Here is a 27,363-nt window from a genome sequence, read left to right on the forward strand (position 1 = left end):
GAAGAGAATTGAACGTCAAGGCCTGTTCCTTCGAAAGATGCAAGATGCAATTTACTGCCATGATACTTGATGACTAGCTTTCGGAAAACCTGATCCGATGTAACCTTGCTTCATGCTCTTTCAATGTTCGTAGTTCAGCATAAATCCTTCCATTGCAATCTCCTTTCCAGCATCGTGGCGAATCTTGAAATTGTGGGTGCAATCTTCCATGTTCCAGCTCATGGTTGGCTAATCAAAGCATGGTCTTAAATTCCTTGCCACATTCCTGACAGAGAAATTTATTTTCCAAGTTGATAAAAGATCCAGATCCGTTTTCGTATTTATCTGGGTATTCGAGCGAAGCAGAACTATATATCGCGTTATAAAAAGTTGGAGTCCGAGGTCGCAGTCAGCTTCACTCACTTTGAGGACCTCTCTGAGAAGTATATAGCGACATTCAGACAGATTCTGTCGGCTTCTGCCCTGCGTTGCTCGTATGACACTAAAATGTCAAGTTGAGGATTCACTGGCATGTCGGGTACATGGCAGCAACTTTGGAAAAGTGAGGCGATGTAGTATATCGATCCTATGATTTTCGGGGTTTCGTAAGAGTCCAAGCAAAATTGTGCCTCCCACTCTTTGGTATCGAGCTGCTCTAAGCTATTAAACAGCGCAAGTACCCTGCTCTGTGTTCCTAGGACGGGCAAAATCCTCATTCCATCATATCCAATCCACGCCCGTTGCTTTATCGCAATTGATAGCCAGTTAAATGCACCGTCTTCTGTAGATAGGTATTCCTGGTTGAACACACGAGCCCACATAGCATTGTAAAGCCACCTGCGATCTTGGTGTTCATGAAAAAGTACCGGAGATATTTCGAACATAGTCATGTACACGCTAGCCAGGTTTGCTCCTGCCTCGATACCGTATCTAGCCTTGAGTGTCTCCGTGATAGAACTTTGATAGCTGAAAACATTTCTGTTCGTTTCATCCAAAGACAACACAGCTGGTAAATATTCAGCCGATTTTTTAGTATTTCGATTTAGTAAGACCCACCGGATTGGCTTTGTGCAAAAAATGGACGAAGGTCAAATGAGTCCATTTTTCTAGGCCACCTCTTGTCTGTAATACTTCTTCCTCGTCTTGCTAGCCTATGAAACTGAAGAATAGTCAGCAACAAATATACATTCGGCTAGTATTGGGCAAGTTGACTTGATGGAATAACTTAAAGGTGGACAATTGTGGGAATTACACTCTTCATATAGCTTCTTAGCTAGCACGACTATTCTCGGCACATCTTCCGCTGGTTTTCCGTGAATGCTACAAACGCGTCGGCATAACCATCCATATCTTCACATTGCTCCTGATCCATCCATTTTCCTTCAACTTGCATCGTATTATTTTTCCTGAGTTCGACTCTTACTTGTAACCCATAAAGCGATGTCTTGGAGGACTTGATGCGCAAGACTCTAGCAATTTGCCAATTCTCGGGGCTATCCGACCTTCGAAGGCTGCCCGTATGAAGGTCAGAAACATTACAGCTTTTGTCGTTTGGTAGCTTAAAAGTATCGGGATATGTCATAGTCTCTTGCTCCCTCACTGAAAGCTGATGCTGTAGATATGTGGGACTATTCGGAGTGGATGGATTCGCGTTTTTGGATTCCTAGAAACGGTCAGCTCTATCCATTCGTGGTACTGTAGGACCTACCTGTGGCGAGCCAAAACAACTGCTTAAAAACTCGAAATTGCGGAAGTACTTCAAGAGATGAAACATAGCGGAGGTTCGATCTCAATCAATGTATACAGGTAGACTGAGCTGATTGGAATTTTTTTATAGAAGTCCATTGGGGGTATTTCCAGCTGTTATTAAATTACAGAAGTTCACAAATAATTTTCGTACTTAATCTTTTAATGATTAATCTTTTAGACCATAAAGTTTTGTCTGTTTACTCTTACAGGAATCAATGTAGCGAAAATTCGCAGACGCAATATTTTCTTTCCTTGTCACCCCTTCTCCACCACAAGTAGCATCTTATTCGCCAGTTGCTCTCATAGGTTAGAGCTGGGGCAAGGTCAAGATACCGTAGTGTTGGACGCATTGAATGGTAGGTAGAAGATGTCGCGAATCAGCCAGAGAATGTAAACCATTGCCAATACCCATAATGAGGCCATGATTCTGTATGTCGATGAGCGCCAGGTCATATGCCGGATCAAGCGTCGGCCATTAGGACCTCGGATAGGCCCTTGAAGCGGGGTCGAAGAGTAGGTTTTTAACATCGAGGTAGATTGGTAACAAAGACGGTGGAATATTCAAACTCGAAGCAAGAGTCACAACATCATTTAAATAGATTTTTTTGAGGGAGCATAAATTTTATAGAATCAAACTCATACATTGAACACTAAAAAAACAGATATACCTCCAGTGAAAACTCAACTGACGGTAACAGAAAGAAAAAAAAACTTCACAGTCCAACAGTCACTATCTGCTTCGCCCCCAGTCCCCGCTCCATATCATGGACTGAAAGGATAACTCATCTAGATAAGCCTCAACTAAATTCTCTGCTCTGGAATAATATTCCATTGTCTCTTCAACTTCGGGGAGGCGCCCTCTGCTGATATTGCTGTAAGGCGCTATAGACTTCAAAACTTCCTTAGTATGGTCGAGAAGGCGTAAATCCTCATTGACTGTCGAACTGGCAAGACTCAAGGCACAATCAGCGGCTTCGAGGCTCCCGATTCCAGATCGATACCAGGTAGCCTGCTGGAATGATTGCAGGACATTCCTTGCGAAGTGGACATGTTCTGACGAAGCCAAATGGGTATAGCGGAAGATGTAATAGAGTAGATAATTGACGCGGGCTTCTAATATTGAGAGGCTGCTCATTGTGGAATCTGTGTTTTGTTGATGCTGTTGAACCCCCAAATAACACTTTGCGTCTTTCAACCTCTCCACAAATCCAATTAGTTGTTGTTCTGAATCGATGTGACTAACTCTCGGGGATGATATACGCAAATAAATTAAATCAAGCTCGGGGTGAGTTGTAGTTGATGCGGAGGATATCTTTATCTGGAGCCCTATATCCTCAGGGATCCATTCCTGCTTAGGTGTCTGCGAGAGCTGTACATTCAGCGAAAAAAATGGTCACCACTCCATTGAAGACATCTTTCTCGTTTGTCGCAGTAATCTCTAGTTTCTTGGCGGCTCTCCATACCATTCGCGCGAGGGCAGAGATAGAGCCTCCCCGATATGCTCTGATATATGAAAGTAATAACAGAGCTTTCAATCCGGTTATCGATAAATTTTTATCGATTTCAGCTTTGGTAAAACATTCCCACGCTTGCTGTTCATACTGAACAGAGATTGTATGGAGTAATTGGTCGTATTCATCTGGGACTAGACACCCCAGTGAAAGTATCGTAAAGAGAAGAGCCTGCCAAGCACTTGAAAAAGTCTTGGGGTCTCTCTAAATTGGCGCCATTCGCCCTCAAATTGCTCTTCATCAACCACGCAGAACACCTTTAAAGCTCGTTAGCTTTCTGACAATAATCATCTAAGTTGAGTTACTGACATGATGGATTTGATTGAAAAAAGAAGCCTTGTACTTCTTAATGTCAGAATTTTTCGGAAGACCGTAACGTTTCAAGCTCGCTTTATTCGCGTCATACGCCATTCTGACCGCAGGTCTCCTTTGAGAGAATGAGTAAAAACTCCTTGGAGGAATGAGATAAATAATTTCAACTAACATGGACCGTACGCAAACCCGATTGAGTTTGAAGCAGCGCACGCAGGTATCTCCCTTGGTGCAACGAGTCTTGCTCTTCTTGCAATTATCGCAAGCAAGAAACAACCGTTGCGATATAGTGGATCTTCTTGCTGTCATGATGTGTCTCGAACTGATATCAGGAAGCTTCTGAGTCAAGATAATTTGTCCCCAGGTATGCGGGTGCCACTGTCCGTCCTAGATACTTGACAACAGGGTGGATACAATCTTTATATGTCTGTATTTCAGATTGCCCCTATACCTGTGGATCTTGATTGACTGCAGAGTTCTGAGTGTGCATAGTATTGGCTAAACCGAACCAACCGAGCCTCGAGTCCGGTCCATGCTTCTTGGAGTGTTTCAGCTGGCAGGATGGTGGATAAAATCTTACATACTTGATGATTAAATCCTGACACAGGATTTTCATGGGACGGATATCAATTTGTTTATGGCGAAACTCCTGTCGCAGGCACCACTTTGACTAAAGTGGTACCCCTGTCAGTGTGCGTCAGCGACAGGGGTGCCGTTTATGTGCCTTCCATTTTGCCGAAGAAACCATATAGTTTAGAGAATTTCAGCTGCCCGGGTGGTTTAATAATGTCTTCAATCCAACCTACATACATTATGGCTTAGTCAGCTAAGAGAACATCGGATTGTCAGTGATCGAGGAATCAATATTCCGTTTTAGGGTTCATGATTCAACCTGAATCGAAAAATTGACTAGACACTTTACGAGATTTTCGGATTTTCGGACTTCACTGGATAAGATCTAATAATTTGGATTACGTTATCTTGGTGGGGCCGGAATTGATCGGAAAGAGGATGATCCGCAACTTCTGTTTGGAGAATCTGGACGACTCCGCAATCTTCTACTCGATATCATCCTCTGAAGGCTGGCTCCCGGCAGTATTTGCCGCATGTAAGTCGCGATATTCACAAAATATTCCTTGTTGCTAGTTTATCGAACCTCGTAAAGTCGCAGAGGTCGGCCGACAACTTTGTCGAATCCTTTGAGGCCAGATTTTACTAGGACGAGAGATTCCATCCATCTCATTAACTAAGCCCTCCTGCTTTCTTCGCTCAATTTCAAGTTGTCGTCTCCCCAAGGATAAATATTGTCCGTAATTTCGCGAACTGTACGTTTGAAATTTTCAAACCACTGGTTCTGGCGATAACGAAAAATTAACCTATACAGCAAAGTTAGTGAGAAGTAACGTAGCGTGTCTATATGGGATTTTTCGCACAGCTCAGTTCCTTCACGCCGGACACGAAAGAACTCGTGAGGAAAGTCGTGGCTCAGATTCCCAGAATGTTGCTTAACCTCCATGTCAATGATAACATGGAGTTTTGGGTCGGCTTGTGGGATATGGGGGGTTGGGGGGTTGAATATGAATAAAGTGACGATTGGATTCTATCTCACTTGAAGAGTGCCCATGCTTTTCAAGGTATAATCGAGCAGGCTCATAGAGATCACGATCATTCATGTCAGCTTCACGAAGACGTAGAACCACTCGCTTCGCCTGCGCCATGTCGAAATGAGATGGAGAGAAGTTAGTCGGGCAGATTTATCAAAGGACAAAGCTATTTATGCTTTTGGTACGAAGGCGGTGACCAGATCTTCCAATCAAGTACAACGTTAGGGGGGAATCCTTAAAGCTGGTAGATTACTTCAATGGTACAAATAGTTCAAAGTAGTACTGAAAACTTAGGTTTATCGTTTGATAAGATAAAAATCCGGATCGCAGGATCACAGATATCGCGAAAATAGCCAATAGTGAACCTAGCCCAAGCTCAATTCTTCATGGCCCATCTTCCTCACTATAAGAAATTAGCTGTGGGAATTCAATTCCTAATGAAATGACTAACGTTAAACAATCTCGAGAATTTCAGAGCCTTCGGAACTTGGAGGTGTTTCGCCTCTGCAAACAGCGCACAGCCCTTCCTCGTGTCGGTCCAGTGCATCTGACGCCCGCGGCAAATCACGCATTCTGCCGGTGGGGGGGATACATGGATGTCTGTCAGGTCGCTGAAAAGCATTTTGACAACGTTGGTATCCATACGCAATTGCATGGCCGCAGCCACCACGACCGTCGTGTAATTAGACAAGGAGTTCGCACATTGAGGATCGCTGAAGTAAAGAAGTAAAGATAATCTAAAGCTCTCTCCGGACACTGGTACGGAAAGGACGGGCAGCAACTATCATTTTATAGATTGGACAAGCGATGCTCGCTCTCCCATCTCAGAACTATGTCTCACTACGCGTGCAGCGCTGCGGGGTGCTGGTGTTGTATCACTATCGACCCCCTGTCTACTTGCAAGACTACCATCGATCTTTTCTCATTTCAATATATACTGTGCAGTATAGTCATTCAAGCCGAAGATCCGACTGAACGGAATATGGCGACACCACTATAATCAGAATAGCCAATGATAGATCAAAGCAAAACCCCCTGGGGATTTTGCTCCCAACTGTGATTCATCAGATCTTTCTCCACTCCACCATCAGCAGGGGAACGCCACTATGGCTAAGGCAGCCAATGATAGATCAAAGCAAAACCCCCTGGGGATTTTGCTCTCAGCTGTGATTCATCAGATCTTTCTCCACTCCACCACCAACAGGGAACGCCACTATGGCTAAGGCAGCCAATGATAGATCAAAGCAAAACCCCCTGGGGATTTTGCTCTCAACTCTAATTGGTTGCTCCGGCTATTTGATGCTCATTCTCGATAGAATGCCTGACGATGAATATTTCCACCAAGTCGACCACGCATGAATCACCTGTATGTGGTCAACGGTGAGAAGAAGATTCGAAGCCTCATATTATCTTCAATATCCTAACAAATATTGGAGAGGGGGATACAAACACGGTGACCAAAATACCACAGACTATTTGAGCAGACCATGAATACCAATGGCACATAAAAAGAGTCGAGGGAAGAGTCCCTATTTATGAGGTGGAGTTCATGCAGCGACCTTTTCCTGGTAGGGAATATGCTGGTTTTAAAGAGCTAAAGCAGTATACTGAGATCAGAATGCGTGAAGGCCTGGCCCCAATCCTTCTGTCACTATCCGACTCTGTGTGACATGAGGTGCAGGTAACCCCGCTTCAAACTACCAATAGTACAGAGCAGTGAAAGGTCCAAGCACTCTAATGGGCATGGACTGATATTGGCTGAAAATCATCCCTCCGGCAAGCCTCCCCTTAACCCCAATGTCTGGTCTCTTTTCGATCCTGTCTCTCCTCCCTGTACCCTAGGTCAACGACCTTATCTATTAAATGGATAACTCCACTGCTTTAGCAACTTTGCGTGAAGCATCAGATGACTTTCTTTACTCCCACCACGACGAGGCGGCCCTTGTGATAAGAGAACTAGGAGATAGATTAACCAAGATGGTCTCTTCTCGTGGATTGGACCCTTTAGAAATTCCTCGATGCATCTTCTGCCAAGGCAGAGCCCAGAGTTTGATCCAGGCCCCCGTTAGTGATTCAAGCAAAACCACTGACAATGGCCATCCCGCACAAGACCAGGAGCAACCCGAACTCAATAATGCCTCTGAGGACACCGCAATGACCGACAGGGATGCTGGGCAGGAAGATTTGCCGGCTTTTGAGCTTTACACAGCATTGCTGGGTGAAATCCCAGGGCTGTGGGATCTCATCCCAAAGCACCTGGATGAATGGATCAAAGACATATACCAAAGTTCTGGTCGCTGGATGATTTTTATCGAAAGGCTAGAGCGTATTCAAAAACCAACCACCGAAGACAAGCTCTGTCGAGCGCTTGCGCTACGTGGTCTAGCGCTTCAATTCTCAATTTTCGAGAGTCACTGCATTCCAAGAAGGAACAAGAAAAGAGATGGAAAAATCCCTAAATTTGTGAGGGATCACCTTTGTGCCCCTGAAAAGGAAATTAAAAGGATATCTCATTATATTCAAGCCGGTCAAAAACATCTCAAGATTGAAGAGGCTTTCCGGCACGAACTGAAACAAAGACAGAGTATCTACGCCGGGGAAGCCTATTCTGGAAGAGGTATATCTGCTCTAACCGCCTTGGCCATTACACCGTTCAGAAACTTGCAGTTGGGTGAAATCCCGAGATTCGTGGAGAAATTCTTCGCCAATGGCGCGAAAATAAAACTGCGCCTCCCTTTCCCGTTGATAGGGCCATCAAAGTCCATCGAAAAGGAATTCTGCCTCTTGGAGGTTGTGGAACGGGCATCCAGATGGTTCACCGAATTACAATCTTGTTTTCTCAACGTGACGATTCCTGGAGATCGTTGTAAAAGAAGACGACTCTCGTCTTACAGAGCTGATACACCTTACACTATGTCAGCGATGTGTGGCTCAGTCTCTACGAGTGAAGTATTAGGAAGCTTGTCTGGACCTCAGAATGTTCAGCCTGGGGAAGTACTTCATATCAGTGACCCAAATCTCAATGATATCGAGATGTCACATTTCCAACCACCGGCAATCGATGCGCCATTTCAATTTGGCAGTTCCGACCATTCAACGTCATACTTTGCAAGAGACGAGTTATTTGGCCTTGCTTCAAATAGCATCGTGAGCCAGACCGGCGAAACCAATGAGGCCAATGCGACTATGGAAGAGACAACAGGCTTTGACCCGTTATCAAGTGTTGCGCTGTTCACATTCCCTCTTGACAGCACTCTGGACCAAACTGGCGAGATGAATGGGGCGAATGCGGCTATGCAAGAGACAACAGGTCTTGACCCATTATCAAGTGATGCGCTTTTTATCTCTCAGATCGACAACATTCTGGACCAGACCGGCGAAATAGATGAGACCAATGCGACTATGGAAGAGACAACAGGCTTTGACCCGTTATCAAGTGTTGCGCTGTTCACATTCCCTCTTGACAGCACTCTGGACCAAACTGGCGAGATGAATGGGACGAATGCGGCTATGCAAGAGAAAACAGGCCTTGACCCATTATCAAGTGATGCGATTTTTATCTCTCAGATCGACAGCACTCTGGACCAGACCGGCGAAATAAATGAGACCAATGTGGCTACGCAGGAGACAAAACCATTAATAAGTGACAACAGAACCGGTCAGTCTGTCCAGGCCGAGCAGGAGACGGCGAAGAATATTTTGTCTGCTCTATTCCCCGATTTTCAAAACGACAGTATCTCAAGTGAGGCCGGACAAATGCCTTTGACCCCTCACACCACATCTTCCGATAGTGTCATCGTACAGGCTGGCCACAATGTTATAACCGTATAATTATTGGGATATTTTAGTCCGTGGATCCTTACGGAATATATGTTCAATGTCAAATATTATAGAGTGATGCGAGCTAATCATGACATAAAAGTTTTGCGATTCATATACAAAAGCGAGGCAGATACAGAAATGATCCCGCAAGGCAGGTTAAGGTAGAATGATGATCATACAATCTAATCGCGTGTCAAGGTCCAGGTTTTTAGTAAGTTGAATAAAACTCCCTGGTTTGAGTATCTCGCCCTCAACCTGGACGTCGCTGGATAGAGGGAAGAATAATAAGGTTCGGCCATCGGGCTTCGTAATCGATGCCTTTCCACATATTCGCAATAATAGAACAGAATGGCCCTGTACCTGATCAGACTCGTTTTCCCATTTGAATAGGTTGGATCTCAGTACCGTGATATATCCTAATTTCTCTAACAATGGCCGCGCTTTCACTTCCCGGGCTTTATCCACGCATCCGAGGAGATTGATTTTACCTTTCTCCTCCTTCATTTCGGCGCTAGAAACCCATTTTGCTAGCGATTCAAGTTCTGGAAATGCATCGGCTTGTATGTTGGTCGGCATGGCTCTGGTATATTTGACGTGGGTGTGCTAGAGGAGGCGGACCGTCAGTATTGTACTTTGAATAGCCAGCGAGCAGAATGGAGGAAAATACCAACAGTGAATATAAGTCCCGTCCGGTGGTCGCTTTGGAAGAAGTGATTCAATAACTTCCCGGGCGGCGGGGAAAAGGATGGTGGGTTGGTTTGATGCCCGAGGCTTTGGGTTCGGGTATGGAAAAACTAATATCCGCTAGTGCGACCCTAAGGTATGACTAGCATATGCAGCGCTATAGAGAAAGCAGGTTTATAATCAGGTCTTATCTTCCAAAAAAAAGGCATCGTAGATTCTTGAGCTCGTTGAAGCATCCGATAACCATAGCTTCACTCTGAAATTCTTGCCATAGAAAGCCGGAGATCCCCTTCCTGGGTCGGATATAGCCAAAACCTGCATAATAGTTTTAAAGACACACTTGAGGTTTTATATTGACCAAGGTGTGGATAGTGACTCAACTTTTGATTCAGCTGACAGGATTAATTAAAGTAACAGAGGACAGTCCGTTACCACCAGGACGCTGATCTAAGTGCCCAGTAAGCATCGTTGGGTGAAAAATCACTGTTGATACTGGCAAGAGTGATCGGCGTGTCGGGCTATGGTTTCGCTTTGAGTCTCATCCTGGAGATATCACCTGTCTGGAATCTTGGTCATTAGAAGACTCGCGCGTATAAAATGGAGTTAGTGGGTGCACAAGTAGCTCGTGGCTGTGAGCACGTAATCACATGTATCACTTACTTTGGGGGCCTCAACTTTTGAGGGGATTCTAAACCATTCATCGCCAAGCGGGTGGAAAGTCTTCCTCACTGGTTGGCACATGAGACACAGTGCATCCTGTGGCACGGGCCGCAACAAGCGGCTACCTCAGAGTTATCTACGGTCACGGAGGGGTAGGAAACCGTTTTAATTGGTCTATATGAGATGGAATGTGCATTAATAGGCCAGCAGAGAAGTAAGAGGCAGAGCGGGGTATACAGCCCCCACTGACGGTCGACACCGGCCAAAATGGAAGAAATATGCGTAAGGGCTTCTCCCACCAAAGCTCGCATATTCTTCCTACAACCTCGACAAATACTACATGCTCCCTTGCCATTTCGTGCCAATATAATCGTCCGGTCAGACCCTATTGTGCCAGCGGTAAGATACTATCGAGGCCCTCCTAACTCTGCAAACAAATTACTCACTGTGATGCTTCTAGATGGCGGGTCGAATATCAGATTCAAGTTATGATGGCAAAGTCGAAGAAGCGAGTGTCGCTATGAAAATGGATGCAAAATCTATGAACCAGCTCTCTTCTTCCGGAAAGGCCGCGCAGCAAAAGAGAGGTGGAAAGGCAATAGCAAGTCTCCAGGCCGCAGCAGAGCAATTGAAGAAGGACGAAAACAACAGCCAGGGACAAAGTCTAAACCAACCAAGATAATTGCAGATATGCAGGAAGCAGTGATCTAGCATCGGAATGCTTCTTGTAGAGAAACGTCATATCTCTCTTTGTCTTTAACCTTTTGCTGAATCAAGGCGGCTGTATCTAAGGAAAAATATGGCATCGTGATGCTCCAAAACTCGGTTATACCATGACCATTTGTAAACTTAGGCTGAAGATGGTCATAAAAAATTGTGGAAAAGGCTGAAGGACTCGTAAGAGCAAGAGAATACCAGAACGTGCCATTCTCGAGTCCTTTCTTCATTGTCGGATACAGTTGGAAAGGGTCGGAACTCCTCTGTTCCTCCGCAAATATGTCCATGAATTCGGTGTGGAGGGCCTCATATTCACTTGAGTCGATCAAGTCGATGGCTTGGTTTGTTAACCAGTATGGAGGATGTATCATCTCAGCAGGTTGAGAACAAGCCCATTCAAGGTCTATTAGCCGTACAATATTCCAATCATTGTCAACAAAGATATTGCTTTGGTTGAGATCTGTGAGGTTGAAAAGAAAAGGCCCCCGAAAAAGCTCCCGGCTAAAGAGACAAGGCCAGATGCTTCTCATGACCATTAGTGCAGACGCTTGATAGAGTCCGTCTTCACGACTGTTGAGTGCGTTTGGCTGATAGCGAAGACGACTTTCGTGTAGAGAAAGAGCGTCGTGAATAAAAGATTCTATACCAAGATGTGTCGTGCCCCGGTGTATATTCACTGGAATTCTTTCGTTTTCCAATTGTTGGATTTCCATGGTAAGAGGCCGGTTGTTCAATTTTAAATAGCCGTCATCATCAATAGAGAAAGATCCAATCTTAGGTAGTGGAACTCGTGCCATAGTGAGAATAATGCGAGAAAGGCCTCGGAACAGGTTGGAGCGCAGAGTCGGGTTGAAGCGCCCTTCCTCCCATGTTGCTGAAAGCATGTTGCTGCTTGATTGACTGACATATTCGATGATAATGTAAGGTTGGCCGAGGATATTATAAGATTCGCTGGGATTCTCAGCGTAGAAGGATGGAACTCGATATCCTAGAGTCTGTAAAATCACTCGGCGCAGACGCTGGATGTTGCGAGAGAGGAAAGGCAGGCTGCTGAATTCGATGAACTAGGTAAAATATAAGCGAGGGTTCAGATTGGGGGTAGAATAAATGAGAGTGATACAGTTTTGCCGCTCGAAAGCCCATATCCATAGAGACGGGGGATGGGGACAGTCGGGCAATTTTCTTTAAGCCATGTATAAGTTCCAACTTCACAACGAACTTTCTCATCCGCATTTCCAGGGCAAAAATACTCCCCAATTCGATACGGCAGAGGGAAACGAATCATCACCTGCCTCCCGACCGCTCCTGTCGAGTCGAAGACATCAGCCCGAATGCAAACATTAAAGCTTCCATGTATCCAGTCTTCCACATCCACAAGATGACACGAATTTTGAGATGCCAGACCAAGATGTGTGGTAATAAGCGACTTGATCAGCTCTCGGTTTCGGTACAGATAGGTAAAGAATCGGATCTTCTGATCTCTGTAGCCTAACTCGTGGAGAATATTAGCGTCACTGTCCTTTGCAACATCATATGTTATATCTCCTCGTAGAAGTGAACGGGGCTTCAACATAGCGACGATCTCAGGGTCCTGAGCCCAATAAATTGTAGGGTACAGCTCTCTTCATTGCCTCTAAAAGGGGCCCCGAATAAGCCCTCATTAACGGGAACGTTTCGCTCAAAGAAAGGAGTTAACGGTATCGGGGAAACGCTTTTCCACTTGCCGCGATTCCTACACTTCGGCCTGAGGCAGACACCAAGACCGCCAGCTTAAACCAGTAGACATCGAAATGCAGCCAGTCTTGCTGAGTAAATCGTGAGAGGTATGAAAAATACTGGAAGAAACAAATGAAAGTCTGAGATGGTAATTATTTGGAAACTCGAGCGATCACATATAAGGATTCTTCCGTATCGTCTTTCCCAGAGTTCGATGCAAGAGCAGTTCACGTGCCTTGTGCCACTCAGCGAAACTATTCGGCCAAATTTAATCACGTGATCGTATACGATCCGGTAGTACTAAAGGAGGGGCATATGACGCCTTGTGTAATACGTGGTTAGCGCCCCCACCCCCAACCTGCCAGTGGTAAGGGAAGTGGTTCCTGGTCACGACGGACCGTGCCGTTTTTTTGGTAGCCGCTTGGCATGAAAGTTTTGAAGAGCCTCTAATGATCTGTTTGTGAAGTAGATTTACGAAAATGGCTCGACTGATATTTCAGACTGACTAGTTTCGCTGAACCTGATCGTTCAAATCTTTAGCCCCCACACGGGACCGACAGAAGGCCCCTGCGGCCAATCTATTACCCTGTCTTAGCGCCGTGGAGGTGCGACCTGTCTGCGAAACTTGGCTGCACTCCCTCCCCTGCCAAACTCGTTGCAGATCTCGACACTTCTCGACGCTGGTTCGTCCGCTTTCCTGCCAAGAATTTCTCTCATCAACACATTGAGGCTATGTGCAGATGCCAAGAGACCGAGCGTTTCAGGGGGAAGCTTTGGCCCAATGATATTTAGAGCCAGCTCAGCTTGAGGGGTCAGTGCAGTGGTCGCTCTACAGGGTATGATTCTCACCCAGTCTCACCCCATTCTCACCCTGTCTATTGCGCACTCACCCTAATCACCCGAGTCGCGCGACGCTAAAGCGGCGCTCACCCCATTCTCACCCGGGCGGCACCCACCGCACTACCTGCTGTGTTTTAGCCACACGCCAGTCAGTAAGTAGTATGGTGGGTGAGAGCATTTCACGTTTATTTGCCAATCTTTATTTCTCTTTTCATTCGTTCGGAAATCCCACCATTATTTTGCATTTAAACCAAACATCATGCACGTGCCTGAACGCTAACATAGTCCGGCATTCTCCGTGCTGATTTCTACCCCGAGATGAGTTGTAAGGGTCACGGTGTCACATTGTGATGCGTGTTTCGATTCGATATCTCAGTTATTTGAGTATCACATAAATGTGGATCAAGAGCATTGTCGCTCAAGAAAATTAGGCGGACAGGTCAATTCCCTGGCAATAGTTGGCCCTGACTACCGCCAAGTTATCAACGTCGCGCTCTCTATGACGGTTGGCAATCTTACCAATCCAAAGGAGATGATGGACCAATCGGTCCCATCAATAGCCCACTCATGCCGCTTAGCCTCGATAGCGATGATTGGTCAAGCTTGGCTATCGGCTCCTGGGGTGCCACTATACCTGCTAACATTAGCCAGTGGCGATACAATAATGTCCATAGCGTACCCATGTCTCCATTTTAGTGAGCCCGGAATGGAGAGGATGTCATATGCTAACAGTTCAGATTCAGATATAGCTATGATGGATATTCAAACTCAATGTACAGGGTGTAGACCGGATCAAAACCTGCCGAAGGCACAGGCTGAATCACCACTAGAGAAGCGTGGAAGCTCATCGACAATCTCAAGAATATTGTCCACCGTCAAACTACGCCCCTCGGAGCCACTAAGGCCGAGCTACTAGGAGTGAAACACGACCAAGAACAGAATGAAAAGTTCCAAGAAGAAGTGCGAGCTCTGCAAATGCAAACCGAAGCAGGCCACTCACTGGCCCTGCGGGCCCGAACATGGGCCGCAATAGCGACCAATAGCGCCAGCTCACCAGGAGCTCATAGCCAAGTTTGGACCAATCATTTCTACGGAGGCTTTGCGAATGATTTGGATTAATCATAGCCTCGTAAATTTCACTCTATCAGTGGTAACCAACGATCACATCAATAATCACGACCCAAAGACTCCTGGGAGCCAAGGCCAATTATTGGCCAAGTATTAACCGATAATCAAGACGGCTTGTGAGCATGTGGGCCATTGGTGGCACGAACTGGCTCATATTCCGAGTAGTTCCCATCCGCATCCGCTTCATTCCCAGGAGATTCATGTGGGGAATGCCTTTGCAAAGACGCGGCTGGCCGTGGATGTTTGTTCTTCGAGAACGTAATTGAACTAATGACTGGCTTGCTGAACAACAGACTGTTGTGAGATGGGGCTGTGCGAATCGGTCTCGTGCCGCACCATAGCTTGTATCCACTTGATATTGGGTAGGTGTGATGACATATCTCCGATATACGAAGTAGAAAACGAATAATCTGCGGTCTGCCTGCTGTTGGTGATTTGCTGTTGCGGGGACTAACGGGCTCGTCACCGGTGAGTGAAATGAATGACATGATCTCGTCATTTCGCCCGTCGCAATCAAGGGCGGACTGACGGTGGTGAATGTTGATGACTGTCATCAATTCTTTTATGTGGCGTTCTCACGACTGTTTGTACGATGCAAATAACCAGAAAACGTTTCTCATATTTCGCATCACCAGGCGCAAAGTGCAATGCGTCTGAGAGCTGCTTTGAACCAGTGATGACAGTTGAGCCAGTTATGATTGAAGAGTAATTTGAGCTTGAGCACTCACAATTCACAATCATTATCTCATTGACGTAGACTAAACACCTAGCTGGAATGCAATAAATATGTACCCGGTCCCTCTCCAGCAGGACAGTCGCTCGTAGGCATTCATTTGTGATTCTGGGTGACAAAGTATCGAATGTAATTTCTCTCCGCGGCTACTCTTTGGTATGGATTGACCTCCAAATCATGCAATGAACTGGACTGACCTATTAGGTCGCAATAGTCTAACATTTCACGATAGTAAAGTCTTCAGACAGCAAGTGAGTGTCGCTTCCGATTCATTTAGAATCATGCTGACTCGGAAGATGCTCGATATCAGCCCTGGTTCCGCTATTCCTCAACGAAATCATTGAACGAATCTTTCAGGGCCTGGAGTGGTTCAAACTGCGAGCAATGTGAGTTACAAATTGCCTTCATAAGCTACCCGCCCATGATTGAAGATAATCAGGTGCCATCCTTTAGAAAGTACCCTGCAGTGGACAGCACTTCAATCGCCATAGTAAAAAAGGGGTATTCGGTTACTATTACCTATATAGCCTTAGTGGCATATACAATATTATATTATTATATTGTGGCTTTGATTATCTGAGAACGTAAGTTTCAAATTTTGCAGGGATTTACAAGGCAGATCTCATATGCTGACGACCATCTATATAGGATGGCAAATTTTCTATCGCGAGTCACTCAATGTCTTGTAAGTCACGCTTGTGCTTTGCCCCTATCCCATTCCCAACACCCGGTACTACATTTCAATCTACGTACGAATGCTTTCCGTTGGTGGCTCTCTGTTCTTCGGAAAATATCGCTGATAGTTCTTATCCTTCATAGGGCGCGTGTCAATATTACCCTCGACCTTACAGAGATATGTCCCCCCTCTTCGTCTTCGAAACTAAACCAGCTTCATCAACCTGATGGGCCAAGCCACTGAATATTCCTATGCACCTTTGTTGTTCCTGAAGATGTGGTTAAAATGGCCAATTCACCTGGCGCATTGAGCGAGCCTAATTCAGAAAGGCTTGATGCCCTGTGCTTAGCCATACGGTAAGTCTCGAAAGAGTTTTCGTCTCTTCAGCATTACCTTTCCCGATCGAAGGCCATTAATCAGGTTATTAAGAACTTGCCATATTCCGACAGCTATGATCTCTTGCCGACCTCCGATCCGGAGCCTCGTCGGCAGCCATGGCCGGTCCCATACTAGGCCGAGTGAGTCATTGCAGCATTCGACGACATCGAAGAGGAGTCTAGCATCGACGGTCACCAAGAAAGGCCATGGTCTCTCCAGGTATAATATAATCCAGCAATGAACCGAGCTCTAGGCCACGGGCTGAGGGTCGGCTCTGCCAAGCCCTGATTGCAGCTCAACTAGCGACAAGCCAGGTCGCAGCACAGGATCTACTCCATATCTCTACCCATGAGAGCAGTCGCTTTCAGGTCAGCTACTACTTCATTCCAGACCGAAAACCATGATCCTCTCCTTCAGTGTAACCTTGTCCTGACATGTATGAAGATTTTCCTCTCTCACGCGAAAAGCAAAGACGAAACAGCTATGCATTGGCAGATATTGCCAACATTTATTTGCAGCGGTACGGAGTGATCCCGGGCCCTCGCCCACGTGTAATCGAGCTGAGCCCGCTACATCTCTGGTTGGCCTTCACTGATACCAATCCACATTGACGGCAAGTCTGTACCATCCTTAGTCACCAGAAGTCTTGCTGATATGGAGAAGTAGGGAAACGGAACACTGCTTCGGCATAAGTCCGATCGGGATAGTGTATTGTGGCTGGTATTGGGATTCTCATCTAGGCCGCGAGCATGGTCAGTGGCGAACACCCATCTTGCGCCAGTCGCTGATAATTGGTGCTAGATCGAGTATATCCAACGGCATACTGTTTTGCCTGTGGCCAATGCATATGGCGATTTAAAGCTTCCCCCGTGGCCTATATCATGAAAAAGGTGAAAGAGTACGTTCTCAAGGCTGGAAGTCTGGGATAACCAACTGACCTTTTGCCAAACCGCTGATATGAAGATTACTTTTCCCTCCCAAACGTGGCCGGACGTCATCACAGAACGGCACGAATTCAAGAGCGGAAGCAGCCTCGCGAATTATGGCCGTTCGGTTGCCGCAGTGGTTGCAACTGCTCAATTATTACTTGAAGGATGCCATGTGGGTTTGTGATAACTGGTAGAAAAGTCGTTTTTGTTGATCTCGAACGTAGCTGTGATGTATTGTCATTGTGGGCCTGTCACTTGTGCTCGACGCGAGACGCGAGACGCGTCAGTGCACGGCCTTGTCGCCCGTAGTATACCGCGGGGTGCTGCCTTCGGTGACTACAGAAAAAGTTACATAATCACGAGGCCTAAGAGATAAGAACGTACGCGAGACAAGCCGGAAAAACAAGCGGGATGTGAATACGACGATGAAATGCATGCGAGAACCGTCTTTCTGATGAATGGCCATTCAAATGCACCCTACGGGAATCGAACCCGGTTCGTTATTAGGAAGCAAAAGCGGCATATTCGACTAGACCATGCGAGTAGATGCGCTGGCGACGGGGAATTTGCCTCACTATATCCAGCATCTTAATAGAATATCATAGCCGTTAGTCTCGACCAGTACCCAGCTACAATACCCCTTTGAGCTCCACAAATGTCTCTCATTTGGTCATGCCAATGGAATATGATATTCAAAAAGAGGGCCAGAATAACGGGCTTTTATCGCTGATGATCTGATGGTTTTAGCAGTTCTGCTATAATATATATGCCGTGCGAGTTTGGGAATATATATCTGGCACACATTGGATGATCATTTGTCGATATCACCATACCTATGCATCGTGTGACATACACAGAGTATCGCCGAAGAGTATGCGACGAAGCTAGAGCCGCGTAGTAGAGCGACTGGAGTCAAAATAAGGATACACTCTATCATCGAAAATACAGCCTTTAGCATTATTTTTGAAATGGTAAACTATGTTGACTGCACCGTCACGCGACTTCAAGCCCATAGTTGAGTATTCAGAAAGGACTTCGAACAGCGTATTAGAGGCATTGCAGTTACTGCACTACCAGATTCAAGTTAATGAGCAGCATAATTTTTCACCGTCTATCATCTTTTACATCATTGGTGAGCCAACGAAGATCCCACTATAACGGAGATGGGTCGTCATCGTTGGCAGCCACTTCACCGCTCGGCAGTTACGCCGCGCCGCGCATCAACATGTTGCTTCACTGGTCTCGTCCCCATTGATCATCATCCTCACCAACCCTCAACCCTCACCACCAACCCGCCATTAACCGAACATCAATCACCATCAAATCTCACCTTCGATCCTCACCCTCAACGCGCGTCACCTCACCTTCAATAATACACGCGTCTCACATTATCCGGATAACTTCTACCGCCACTGCTGGCCCGCATTCACACCAAAGGAGACTACTTTGAATTACAGACGTCACCCAAATTGGCCCACGCAATCATGCAGCAATATCTTCACCGCTACGATGACTTAAAGCTCTTCTTCCCATTATGTGGAAGGAATGTCCATAATCGAAACCCAGAGTGTGATTTAAGGCTACAAAACACCCTACGTGAAGAAGGAACATGAATAGTGAACTCTACAAACAGGCTGAATGGCATAACACACAAAGTATCCCGGAGGATTCTTGATTCTATCGATTATTTGGAGCAGGTCTTGGCTTCTTCGAGTACCCTCGAATACTAGTCTCTGACACCACGAAGAGGTGCCTGCAATCGCCAGAGGATCAGGACGAGGGCCGCGGCGCCACGGGTCGCCTAACAAGCGCAAATTTGATAACGCAGGGCTCAAGGCTGCATGGAAGCTCAAAATTATACAATCACAGGGCTCAGGGCTGTGAGGGAGAACTTGGTATCGCAGCGGTCTCCTGCGGGTCTCCCTTGATTTCGCAGCGTCCCCCTGCGGAGGCTCTTGATGTCGCGGAAGTCCCCGCGGAGCACACTTATACAACACAGGGCTCATTGGCTGTGAGGGAGCGCATTTATACAACACAGGGCTCATTGGCTATGAGGGAGCGCACTCTTACAATGGCAGGGCTCATTGCTGCGAGGGAGAACTTGTTGACGCAGCACTCTCCTGCGGGTCTCCCTTGGTAACGCAGCGTCCCCTGCGAGGCACACCCGAGTGGCTCGGGAGTGTGAGGAGGAAAGTCCTACTTTTCTTTTCGACAGGAAAAGAGCGTCTTTTATGCCATTCTGAGTAGGCTTTCCGGCAGCGACCACTTGCGTACATTTTGCCGAGCCCAGAGATTTCCACTCGACATTCGCACCGGGCGGCCGCATTTCGCTGGCCGTTGAGGCTGTTTATCAACGTTGAAATAAGAAATTTCAAGAGTTAGGGGTGGAGAGCGGGTGGAGTGGCACGCCCCACCTGAACTCTTGGCTCTCCTGCGTATAGGCCTGACAAATAAAATGCCTCAACGTTGTTGACAAAGGTCAAACGACTTTCAACTTGGTTGGTAAGTTCGAAAGAATGGGCTGGCTCTGGCAAATCGACTGACCATAGCCTTGAACTTGTGTTTGTAGAATTTGCCATGGTAGCTGCCTCGATGCGTGCTCAAAATTTGGGAATGGATTCTCAATTAAATCATCAGCTCGATTGATCCCTGCTAGAATGGCCCGAGCTTAGCCAGCCCGATGTGCACGCAGATGAATCTTTTTAGCAGGGCACATTGAAAGTGACAGCTTAGCTGCACCGATCGCTGGGCGCTGACTTGCAAGTCCAACCGCGAAGCCAACTTTCTGCGAGCCGCGGATTGAGACGTTCACTTCGTGCAGATCGCTTGTTAGTCAACGTTTGTCCCGTTGAAACTCCGTTGAAGTGTGGCCAAATGCTTATTGGGCCCCGCTTTGAATTTTCACGATGTGAGGCCAGATATGGCTGGCCGGGGCTTAGGGGGATGGCCTCTTCCACTGCGGCCATTTGCTCGCCGGATCTATTTTCACATATATAGAGTGCCACCCGTCACGAATCATATAAGAGCCACTCCCGTCATAATTTCAAGCAGGTCTATTTGTCGGCAAGACCCCGCTTGATTCCATACGCGACTATGGGAGCCATTCGAAAAATTCCACGCACCCGGCAGATGCCAGACTTCCGACGTCGATTGCAGCGCGCACTGTCCTTGTCATCCTCGGAGTCCGAATACAGCCGAAGCCCATCTCAATCTCTGTCTGGAGACACCACCGAGGAAGAGCCATCGACCCCCTCGAACAAGAACGACAAAGCTGTTCCGCAACTGGGCGATCCTCCCAGTACCCACGATCACGGGGTGCTTCCGAGTCCTCAATACGGCGGACACTTATCTCAGCCCAGAGATAGCAACGTACTTACCCTCACATGCCTCGCAGAGTTAGTCCGAGTCATCCCTTACTGTGAAAGCAAAGTCTTTACTAACAGATGATACTTGAAGACTAGACGTGCGGGTGAAGTGAGTTTTACATTCCCTCCAAGCAATGCACAAAGGGCTAACCTAAGGCCAGATCCCTGAGATTGTAAATTGACGGACCAAAATAAGTGTATCGAGGATCTCCGCAGGGACCTGGCAGACCTTCTCCACCGGCTGGAGGCTGTCGAGGCGGAAGCAGAGGAGCGGATCAAAAGTGATATGACTGATGCGCCAGTTGGGCCGGAGCAGAAGACGGAGCAGACCCGGCGGTCGCAGCGGGGATGAAATTCGACGGGCTCGGGGGCCTCTGAGGACATTATCTATGCATAGATTCATCAAGAATTCGTCATATGGGCTCTCTCACGCTGACTACACTCTTGCCTTTCTTACGATTAGCAGCTGTTGAACTTTTGGACTAGGACCACTCTGGTGCTTTCTCTACGTGTTATACACTACATCTGTCTTCTGCGAATACAGCAAAGGCTTTTCAAATGTACCTTTTATGAATTTACCTACCCACCGAGTCAGTCGATGTTACGTATTACTGGCGGTGAATCTTTGCTCAGTGGCCGAGTCTAAATACCAATTCGTCCCTTCGGTGAGCCTTTCCGGTACGGCGCAACGGGACGTGAATGACGTAAGTATTGGAAGACGGTGGAATTTGAGGAGATATTTGACACAAATAGCATGGCCCAGGCGAAAGGTATGGCATCTGGCTCTGAAAGCGAAACACATCCTACTGATGAGTAATTGGTTTATGAGTAGAAGTGACGCGAATTTGAGAAACGCCCAAAACCTGAACCGAGATAGCGGCTTTCACCCTGCTGGACCTCTCGAGCTTGATCGCTAGCTTTGCCTGAACCAACCACGACCTCTCTCTCATCTGTTGTAGCATGTAATCAACGTGATCGCAAGACGGTTCGATAGAAGCGTCAAGCTCTATCTCGAAGTTCCTCCCATCTATCGACGCATGAATCCAAATGAACCCCATCGAATACTCAAAGCAGGCTGGGTCTGCATTCCCCGAGGTCACAAGCGTGTTGAAAAGAGGTCCTATCGTGGTTGACGGAAGGCCGGCGCAAAGGTACCTCAAATCTTGACTACTTGCCGTCCGTTTCCCCTTACTGATCATCTCCACCTCATCAGTTGACCGTGGATCGAGAATGACCGAATCTGAGATCCAGTACTCGGTTGACCAATTATAGAAGAGTGGAAAATTTTTCCCGGCCAGCAAATTCTCAAAACGAAGCATGCTTTCCCGGACTTTGGAAGGCCTTTTCCATTCGGGTAGTCCAAGGAGAATGATCTTCATATCTGTCAGGTTTTCTGTATGCAGAAATCCCACCTGGTAATCCTCCGGCTTCAGATTCGTCAGGTAGGCCGAAGGCTTCACGACGACACTTCCATTCAGCATAGAAACGAATTTGTCTGCCCTGTCAGGTCTGTTGGAAGGGTGATCCTGTGGCATGATGGAGGATTGCAAGGTAGTGTTGATGCTCTGGCCACAGAGCTTCGATTGTTCCCATTTCCAGACAATTTCCTCGGTTTTCGAATACAGAAAAGGAAGCCGGTTCACCAAAGCTTCAGATGAGCGATGCATCGGAGATGGAGGCTTGTCTTGATCGGGATTAGCATTGATGTTTGCCATAGCCGGAATCAGATATCACATACCGACGGGCTTTTTACGGAAGCGATTAAAGTCGAGCTTTGAGTGTCTGTACAATGGTTTGTCATTGAGATCCATTTTTTCGTAGTCGTGAATACAGAACGGGCCTGAAAGCAATGCGGCGAAGCTGGGATGGACAAGTTGGCCATCCAAAGTCTTGTATAGGGGGGGTGATGTAGTGTGAAAAAATCAGCCAAGACACTTCTATGCAAGATGATGTCGAGAGAAAAGCAATCACGCCGAGCTATGCAGCTATGCAGTTGTCCAAAACAGATTTTGAAATGGGATGGTGATGGATCATAATTTAGATCATTCAGTGATGATTCACCTAGCCCTATGCCGTTGAGACTTGAACTGATTCCACCCGTGCAGCAACTAATGATACACAAACACACATCTCGCCCCTCTCAGCCTCCGCAGGGAGGCCAAAGTTGGAAAGGTTGTGATTGTGAAAAGAGGTTCTCAGTCTCGCCACAGAGAAGTCTTTTTGAGTACTGTCTCCGCTGCATAGGAAATTATAGCCATCGGGCTAGCTATGCCATCAAACCGAGTTCGGTAACTTCAGTTCTTTCTACCACGGCAGGGCATGCATGATTCTTTCCCATAACTTTACCGCAGCCTACTCTGTCGGTTATGATATATACGATCAAAAATCTTCAAAATAGACCTTTCTATTCGAATTTAGCAAATAGATTTCTTTCTCGTATCTGATCATCCAGTCAACATACCAGCTCCTTCTAGGTCATCCGCTGTGCCATAGGTCCGACAGAAACATGAAAGACATTAATATACAATTCTTTTCGGCCGCCACCCCGATGGATTTCCTGCCACGCTTTGACATGAAACATTTCCGTGACCACGATGCGATCGGGCTTTGATTGCATAATTTCAGGGATCATCTTGATATCTTTTTCTAGATCTCGGATCAGACTTTTGCTGTAGAACAAAATTGCAGAGGCGGTGGCCAAATCACGAATGGTGCAGTTAGCAAATGGCTTAATCCCCCAAACTAGAGAGATTCTGGGAAGAAGGAGCGGATCTAACGATAAGAATGCATGTGTGTAATAGTCTATCACCTCCACTCTGTTTTTGACATCAATTCTTTGGGCAGTACCGCCGCAACCCTGACTTCTTCGTTCTGGAACGCCTTTTGAAGGCTTGTGAGGATGGACTGCAGCTGTCCCATCGAGAGGTCAGAGGAGAATATTGGTGACACTCTCAGATGCTCCAGCATGGTAGAACAGAATAGCTCGTCACGTAACCAGATCTCTTTTGATTCGTAGCCCCGTATATGCAGAGCATCAATGCCCATGAAAGCGTAGCATATCAGAGCGATACTGGCTCCCACGCCAAATGGTCTGTAAGGAAAATAAGGTCGTTCGAAGCACGTTTGAACAAAGCTAGACTCTTGCCATGAATATTGTCCGAGAAGGAATAGAATATACCGGATCTGCATTTCCAAGTCTTCGTAGGACATGGTATGCAAGCCCTGAGATTCGCTTAAAGCGTCGCGGATATCAGTGAGCCAGGACTGCAACTGACTGTACTGCAAGACGAAACTCTTCTCCCAGTCATAGTCACTCCGGTATATTATGGCCCACAAGGAGCCTTCATTTCCAGGGAGCATTGCAGTAATGAATAAGTAGTTTAGAACCAGTAAGAGCTGATGAAAGGTGTGGCGGCTCTCAGCTGGAGGAGTGCCAGGTGCTGGAATTTGGGGTTGGAGCCGAGGTGGCAAGGAAACCTGGAATAGTTTGAGCCGTGAATGCTAATGTACAAAGAGACCGCCGAATTTACCGGAAGTGCCATATCAAAGTATGACTGCGTTTCACAAGGGCCGAAAGAGCTCGAGCGCTCAGGATCGCCTGCACTGAGCGGAAAGCGGCCGACAAGACTGGGAGGTGGCTTCTGCGATGTCACCACTTCGCTGTCGATTTTCCAATCTTCCATCAGGCCGTTGCTGGCTTGGAAGTCTCTTGAAGATAAAATGTCGGTAGATGGAGATGGGCATTCATACCCCGTTTGATTGGCAACTTGCCAGGTCTCACAAGAGTCTCTTTGTGTATCGATGGTCTTCTCATTTCGCTCATTATAATGCGTCTGCTCGGCCTCGAAGACAGCCTTTTGCCGCTTCGAGCTTTCTGGTTGGGCTGCCGGCATTGTCTTGTGCCCCAACACCAAAGGGACCCGTTCTTCATACAAACATAGATCCGGTTGCCCACGGTCACAGCAAGACTGACAGGCGGGTATATCTCTATTGCATCCTTTTTTGGCAACGCGACAGGGGATGCAGGGCCGTCGTAATTTGCTAGAGCATGGGGCTGCCAATCCATGAGATTTTGTCATGGCTTTGGAAATAAATAGTCAAAATTGGATCAATCGCAGATGTATTCTCTTGCTTCTATCAAAATAGCGAAGCAATTTGTAATAAGAAGAGCGGTCGAGATAGTTCGTGGCTTAGGGATATCTGATTTGGATGAAACTTTGATAAAAGTGAGATGCAATCGAAGCGACACTGAGTCTACTTTAAATACACCAACAACCGTGGCCATGGCATTCTTCAGACGGCGTTTTCTTTAACATTCTTCAAGGCTTTGGTGGCGAGCTGTACGGCTCCTAAAGTGGTAAGTAGTGAGCCCTTTCGGCATACTGGATCCGATGCTGCCTGAAAATATATGGTGCTATCTGGACCTTCGCGGCATTCAGCATACCTTGACACTTTACCCTTTATTCTCTGGACAGAAATAGCCTGTGATCTGGAGTCACATCAATTGTGACATGCTGGGAGAATTGTAGTGACCCGGGAATAGCTTCGGCGTTCCCAGGAGTAACAAAGCGCCTTGGGTCCTCAATGCTGATTTTGCCATCAGAAAGTAAACCCCTGGATCCACCGAAGAGATCCCAGGAGCATAATGCGACCTATAGCTGGACGCTCTAGTCGGATGGACTAGGCCAAGGATTGGAGCCCTTCATAAAGCTGCGCTCGTCTCTTGGCTTTCTACAAGCTTCTCTCAATTTCACACCCTCTCACACTTCTTTTACATCATGGTTCGTTAAGTATTCTCACGACATATTGCCCATGGGAAACTAAACAGCTTAGTAGTCTCAAATCGGAGACTTGCCGCCAGAAATAGTGTTGATGATTGCCACATACCTACATGGTAGCGCAAAGTTCGCTCTTGCAAGATCCTGCAGATCGCTGAACCACCTTCTACGAACGGGAATTCTCCAATTCAACATCGAATATCAGAACAGCAATCTTCTTGGCCTAGCCGCCAAAGATGACAATGTTGATCTTACGCTCATGTTGCTTCATCAGGGAGCAAACGTCAATGCCTTCTTTCGTGGGAGAACCCCGGTTATGAGGGCCCTCAACTATTCTTCATCCGCCGTGCTCAAGCTCCTCCTGAAAAGTAGTGGGCTAGATATCAATGTCCAAAACCGTGAGCACGAAAGCGCCTTGTGGTGTGCGGTCAAATATGGCTCATGCTCGACGCTGCGGGCCATATTGGAACTAACGGACTGTGCAGTCGATCTTCGGCATCAGAGGCCAAACCGCACTCCACCTCGCCGTCTGGTGGGGCAAAATTGGATTGGCGGAGCTGTTGCTGTCCAAAGGCAGTGACCCCTACTTGCCCGACGAAACTGGCAGTTCGCCCTGGGCATGGGCCGCCCGATATAACCGGCCGTCTATGAGGGCCGTATTTCTCAAGGGGCAAGACTATTTTCACCTAGTGCAAAATAATTTCGATGAGCCAGCGCTGCATCAGGCGATTCTTCATGGATCGGTGGCTGCTGTGAATGTGCTCTTGAGACAAAAACGTCCTGGTGTGGCGATGATCGATAGCCATGGTGCGACAGCACTCCATCTTGCTGTCCGCGGTCAACGCTTGGAAATGGTTGACCTCCTTCTCTAGCATCCTCATTCTGACGTGAACTGTGTGGATAATGCTGGAAAGACCCCGCTCTGGTGGTCTCCGTGTCTGTCATATGACGAGATAACGGAAAGGCTACTCGCTGTAAAGAGCATTGATGCCAACTTCATCGGCGGCTCCGGTCGGCTAGGCACACCCTCGGCACCACTACACCATGCCGCGACTCGGTTGGATACCACGATTTTGGAGCAGCTGCTGGCGGCTCCAGGTATCGATCTGAATATCTACGCTGCAAGACAGACCCCTTTTTCTGCCGCCGCTGCTGCCGGCCGAGTGAGCGCAATGAGAATCCTTATGAGTCAGAGGGGCGTCGAAATCAACACGGGTGGAATTTTAATGAATTCTCCTCTATGCCAAGCGGCGGTAGGAGGCCACTTGGAGGCGGTGAGACTGTTAGTGCAGCAAGGACAGCGACTCAGAATCAACCAAGGAACCTTGACGGCGCATGACACGGCTCTGGGGATTGCCGCCCGTGCGGGTGACCTGGAAATAGTCCAGACTCTGTTAAGACACAAAAGGATTGACCCCAACCTGGAGAACCGATGGCTGGAGTCTCCGTTGGTGTTGGCAGTCAAAGGCGCCCATGTCCCTGTCGTCGACGCTCTGCTGGCAGATCCAAGGGTGGATACGTTCAGTTTGCGAGTCGCACGAGCAATCGCGACACACGAGGGTATCCGAAGGGCCATTCAGTATGAAATGGATGATCGCAGAGCCCGCTGTGAATGGATTAAGGCACACTGATCCCTGGCATAGTGGACGCGGGTAGTCTGCGTGGACGGGTGCTGAGGTAGTGCTGCTTGAGGTGCTGAATATGGGCTACAGAAAAGTGCCAACCAGCATTGATACACGATGCGCAACGTGCACTGCAGCGTATCGCGAGCATGAAAGGAAG

At 47.2% G+C, this 27,363-nt stretch overlaps 5 protein-coding genes across 5 annotated transcripts; 3 read left to right on the plus strand and 2 right to left on the minus strand.

Moving 5' to 3' along the window:
• Window positions 1–7,132: 7,132 nt before the first annotated feature.
• On the plus strand, window positions 7,133–8,986 carry N7509_012737 (uncharacterized protein; the record flags this gene model as incomplete). The annotated part of the gene is made up of 1 exon (XM_056637374.1): window positions 7,133–8,986. One exon carries the CDS (start codon window positions 7,133–7,135, stop codon window positions 8,984–8,986), a length of 1,854 nt encoding a protein of 617 aa, XP_056483404.1.
• Window positions 8,987–10,588: 1,602 nt separating this feature from the next.
• Window positions 10,589–11,003, plus strand: N7509_012738 (uncharacterized protein; the record flags this gene model as incomplete). Its single annotated transcript, XM_056637375.1, has 2 exons — window positions 10,589–10,603; window positions 10,782–11,003. The coding sequence occupies 2 exons, from the start codon at window positions 10,589–10,591 to the stop codon at window positions 11,001–11,003; spliced, it is 237 nt and encodes a 78-aa protein (XP_056483405.1).
• Window positions 11,004–11,028: 25 nt separating this feature from the next.
• Window positions 11,029–11,922, minus strand: N7509_012739 (uncharacterized protein; the record flags this gene model as incomplete). Its single annotated transcript, XM_056637376.1, has 1 exon — window positions 11,029–11,922. The coding sequence occupies one exon, from the start codon at window positions 11,920–11,922 to the stop codon at window positions 11,029–11,031; it is 894 nt and encodes a 297-aa protein (XP_056483406.1).
• A 203-nt stretch (window positions 11,923–12,125) lies between these two features.
• Window positions 12,126–12,611, minus strand: N7509_012740 (uncharacterized protein; the record flags this gene model as incomplete). Its single annotated transcript, XM_056637377.1, has 1 exon — window positions 12,126–12,611. One exon carries the CDS (start codon window positions 12,609–12,611, stop codon window positions 12,126–12,128), a length of 486 nt encoding a protein of 161 aa, XP_056483407.1.
• Window positions 12,612–14,161: 1,550 nt separating this feature from the next.
• On the plus strand, window positions 14,162–14,713 carry N7509_012741 (uncharacterized protein; the record flags this gene model as incomplete). Its single annotated transcript, XM_056637378.1, has 3 exons — window positions 14,162–14,277; window positions 14,338–14,367; window positions 14,425–14,713. The coding sequence occupies 3 exons, from the start codon at window positions 14,162–14,164 to the stop codon at window positions 14,711–14,713; spliced, it is 435 nt and encodes a 144-aa protein (XP_056483408.1).
• Between the last annotated feature and the right edge of the window lie 12,650 nt (window positions 14,714–27,363).

The sequence above is a fragment of the Penicillium cosmopolitanum genome (genome assembly GCF_028827165.1).
Source record: "Penicillium cosmopolitanum strain IBT 29677 chromosome Unknown utg000011l:1.0-3548175.0:1.0-3550911.0, whole genome shotgun sequence".
NCBI classification, from domain to species: Eukaryota; Fungi; Ascomycota; class Eurotiomycetes; order Eurotiales; family Aspergillaceae; genus Penicillium; species Penicillium cosmopolitanum.